Source organism: Volvox carteri (genome assembly GCF_000143455.1).
Source record: "Volvox carteri f. nagariensis unplaced genomic scaffold VOLCAscaffold_13, whole genome shotgun sequence".
In the NCBI taxonomy this organism is placed as follows: Eukaryota; Viridiplantae; Chlorophyta; class Chlorophyceae; order Chlamydomonadales; family Volvocaceae; genus Volvox; species Volvox carteri.
In genome coordinates this window covers 211,188-215,666 of record NW_003307556.1, presented here as the reverse complement: position 1 = coordinate 215,666, position 4,479 = coordinate 211,188, and the positions used below count along the sequence as shown (strand labels likewise).

Genomic DNA, 4,479 nt, shown 5'->3' with positions numbered 1-4,479 from the left:
TGATTCGATGTCGTATTGGGATAAAGGCAACTAATCAAACTACCGAAGTGTCAAGCCTGAGTGTACCTAAGGACACTTCCCAACACTGGGTACACAGAAGTTGGCGAACCAACCAGACTTCCTATTCGCATTTCCCTTTATACGGACGACGCATCAACAGCAAGATTCAAAACAGCCAAGAGCCAAGGAGATTGATGATAGGAACAAACCTGCTTATATAACTTTGACGCTTAAAGACCTTCTCACTGTACCTTGGATACGGGGGTTTTAGTAATGACCAATAGTCGTACCGATAACAGGCTCATGAAAGGGGAATCCTCTATTCCAAGCATGGTCCACAATTTACTCGTGTCTTTGCAGTTATGAGGGAATACGACGTGGAACGTTTGGAGATGTATCTTGAATTGCTTGCCTCGATGGCAGATGCGGGCAGCTGTCCGTAGGCGGTCACATTGCAGCTATCCGATGAGGCATAAATAATTTCACCTCTACCTAAATCCTCAAAATAGAGCTTCGCAATCTTTTCGTTTAAGCTCGTACCTATATCGACACAGCGAAAGGACCCGAATGACGTAGAAAAGCCCAGGCTAGGAATTTATTCTTAAGTTCCATAGGTTAATCATGGGTAACGAGGTAAGCATAGCCGGTTGCCATAGGCCTTTCCGGCAGGGGCTTGTTTCCTGCGGGACCGCAAGCGCGGCCCCTCACCCTGACGCAAGCCAAGTAAAAAGACGCCGCAGAATAGGCATCCTAAACCGTGGCTGACATGGCATTGCCCTATCCTCTTTCTGTATCCTCGTGGCTTCTGCCCACGGCCTCTACTAAACCCGCTGCACTCCCTTCTTTGGCCACCCCCGCAGGTTTCCTTTTGCAAAGACGACATACAAGGTGGCCTGGCCGCTATCCAGGCACGCCTTCGCTCCGGAGTAAAGGTTAATAAACGTATGGTGTTCCAGGAGGACGTTGGTCCGCTGCCGAAAGGCTGCAAATGCACACCGTTGGGCTTCACAATCCTGTCCTGGGATTTGCATCTCCTGGACTTGTTCATCGCCGCCGGTGCCGACCTGGCCAAGCCCGTGGGCCTGCCCCTGCGGTTTGACTTCACACCCTTGCAGCTGGCGGTGGTGCTGGGCTTCACTGCCGCTGTCCGGAGGCTACTTGAATGTGGTGCCAACCCGAATGTGCCATTTCAACTTAAACACGGGACCACAGCCCCGCCCTCCCAGCAAGAGAACCATCAGGCGCGGCCCGCTGGGTCCGCCAATTCTCCAAATCCTCCAAATCCCAATGCAGGGAGCTTATTGCCAACGGCATCGCTGCTCCATCAGCTGAACTGCTTGGCGCACCTGCGAGCTGGTGATGCTGTGCTGCATGCTGCCATTGACTGTGCGGCGGATTACGGCTTGACGTCATCAGCCAGCGACGGCAGCTGCTGCTCCCGTATGGAGGTCGTGGAGGCGTTGATAAGCCACTCACACACAGACCTCAATAGGCTCAATGGTCGCCGGCGCTCACCGTTATATAAGGCCTGCAAGCGCCGGCTGAACCTGCTGGCCACGCTGCTGGCCACGCATCCTCGTGTCATTGTCAACGCCGGTTGGCCGCTGTTCGCGGCAATCAAATCGGAGAGTGGCGAGCTTGTTCGTATGCTCCTGCAGGCCGGTGCAGGGCCCACGAGCACTATGGTCGACGCTCAGGGCTACCACACACCGTTATCATACGCCCTCCACTGCCGCACATCTAGTGAAACCTTCCATGACCGTGCTGACGTGGTGGCGATGCTCGTCCAGGCTGGATCCCTTGTAGAGCCAGAGATGCTGTCATATGCGGACGAACGGAACTGGCACAGCGTGGTGGTCGCGTTGCAGCTTGGTACGGCAGCTGTGAAGTTGGCAGCCGACGCCCCGACAGCGGCAAGGGACGGTGATGGTGGTGGTGGCAGCAGCGCAGGGGTAGCAGCAGGCAACGGTGGCAACGGTGGCCAGGTGGTATCGGCAGTGGCAGCGGCAGTGGATTCGGGACAGCGAGCGGCATGGGTCCATCACACGGCAGTGGGGCCCGGCACAACGAGGCCCAATGCCTCTCTGCCCTCTTGGAGCCGGCAGCTAGAGAGGCTCCTCCGCAGGATACATCCTGGCGGCGGCAGCGCCAACCGCAGCGAAAGCGGCTGCGAACCTGGTAGTCGTGGCGGCGGTGGCGGCAGGAGCAATGTAGCTACCAGCTGCAGCATTACCTGCCTCGACGGCGGCACTGGCAGTAACGGCACTGGCTGCCGCATGCGAGGCGCAGGCAGTGGCGGTGCCAGGGGACATCAACCAAATGGCGTTACTACGTCCGGTGTTGACCGCCAAAAGCCGCCAGCTCCATCCTCAGCCTTCCCACCAGCAGCAGCAGCAGCACCATCAGCAGTATCCGCACCTCGGACTGCAGGACCGACACGCGGCTGGTTGGTCAGTCCGCATAGGAGCAGTCCGCCGTCCCAGCCGCGCTCATCCGCCTTGGAAGATGCCCTTCGAAAGAATCCCCTCCTATTCCTTTTTACCCCACTACTGCTCGTTGCCGCCCTCGTAGATGCATTTGCTGCGGGCATAGCTGTGATTGCAGGCTTCCTTAAAATGTTGATGATTGTCCTGGCATGTGTGGTGATCTTTGTCACCCCGGCGGCTCTGTACGGATTGTACTCTGTCGTACACCTGCTGGTGCAGCTGTTGCACTGCATCGTGGGCAGAAGCGCCGCCTCCGTCCTCCAGGACGGCGGTGCCCTGGAGCTTGGCCGGGCCTCGCTCCGCTTCCCTGGCCGTGCCTCTGCGGGAGGTGGTGGTGGTGGTGGTGGCGCCACCCATATCGGATGCATGTCCCCGGGCGCCTCTTTGTCCCCCAACTTAGAGGCATTTTCGAGGACCGGTGTCCCGACAGGGGAGGTGGGAGTGGCCGGGTCGAACCTGGCCGCCGCCGCAGCAACAACAGCAGCAGCAGCAGCAGCAGCAGCAGCAGCAGCAGCAACAGCAGCTTCTGCGGCTGGGGTGGCGGAAGAAGGCGGTCCAGTGATGTTGTGTACAGCAGCCGGAGCCAGTGGGACTGTGGATGCTACTGCTGCAAATGTCAATGCCACAGCTGCTTCTGTTGCTACAGCCGCCACGTCAGCCATATCAACAGCAGTCGGTCACTGCGGCAATGCCAATGGCGGCGTTGGTGTCGGCGGCCCTGGCGTAGTCAGCTCCCTCACACACACAGCGCGTCCGGGGACCTTTCTCGGACTGCTGGTGGTGCTATGGCGCGCATACCTGGATATCTTTGTCGCCATTGGCGCAATTCTCTGTGCACGGTTTGTGGTACTGCTGCTTTTTGAGTGCGCTGAGAAGGGTCTGTCAAAGCTAGGTATCCCGGATCGAACCCCACTGGGGGCATGTCTGCGTGCGCGCGCCGCACACTGCCGCAGCCGCGGCCGTAGTGACGGCGGCGGTTCTTCCGCTGACGACCGCAAGAGCACAGTGACGGTGATCCTGCTCATGGCCGCGCTGGCGCTGCGGCTGTTTGGCGGCATGTCGTTCTTGTCTCTGTTTGTTTCCTCCGCATTCATCTGGGCAGTCGTGGACAGCACGGATGTGGTGTTGGCCTACTCGAGGGACTTGCGCTCTGGACAGCATGTGGGCGGCGGCGGCAACCGCAGTGGCCAACGCCACCGAAGCGCTGCTGGCGCTGCCACCGGCGAGCACGACCGCCAGGGTGCCCGGGGAAATACTGTACTGCAGCCGACGAGCTTGGGAGGGACCGGGACGGCGCTGACTGGCGACATTGTGGGCGGAGGTGGTGCAGTAGAGGCGGTGACCTGTGGCTGTGATGGCGGCAGCGGCAGCGGCAGCGAGGTTACGGGCGGGCTGGAGGGGCTCTGTTGCGTGTGCATGAGCAGTCGTGCCGTGATGGGCTTTGTGCACCGAGACGTGGTGCATTGTTGCATGTGCGCGGAGTGCGAGGCGACGTTACGCAGGCGGAAATCGATTGCCAAGTGCCTCATTTGTAAGCGACCTGCCAGTGTGGTGGTTCGAGTCATCGCGACGTGACGCACCACACGACCGACTGTCGCAGCTGCTTGCTGATAAACACCGTTACTAACGCGGTTTGGCTGGAATAAGCTAATCCTGATGGCCAACGCTGATGGCGGTTCACGTATGTGACATGGTGGCGTCGTGCCATGGGATGCCGTGTGCAAGTTCTCTCTGCGCTGCAGCCAGGGGTGAAGGGGGGCGTTTGCAAACGTTCGGTGTGCCGGATGCTCAAATGCTGTTGGTCGCGTGGAATGAATTGCGGGTTATAATGTGTGTTCTGTGTGGCTTGTTTGTAACTCGTTGCGAGGACGTATCATTTTCCTGTATGCTGTCAGTTTGGGAGGAAGAACATCTGTTGGAAGGTAACCCACACTCATATACCAGAGAATGGTGACAGCAGCAATAGGACCCCGGCGGGGTTTTGGCGCTTTGC

The 4,479-nt window shown here is 58.8% G+C and overlaps 1 protein-coding gene across 1 annotated transcript; it reads left to right on the top strand.

The window, feature by feature from the left end:
• Positions 1 to 621: 621 nt before the first annotated feature.
• VOLCADRAFT_104175 (uncharacterized protein) lies at positions 622 to 4,061 on the top strand (the record flags this gene model as incomplete). The annotated part of the gene is made up of 5 exons (XM_002949185.1): positions 622 to 633; positions 861 to 1,856; positions 2,706 to 2,814; positions 2,889 to 2,921; positions 3,115 to 4,061. 5 exons carry the CDS (start codon positions 622 to 624, stop codon positions 4,059 to 4,061), a joined length of 2,097 nt encoding a protein of 698 aa, XP_002949231.1.
• Between the last annotated feature and the right edge of the window lie 418 nt (positions 4,062 to 4,479).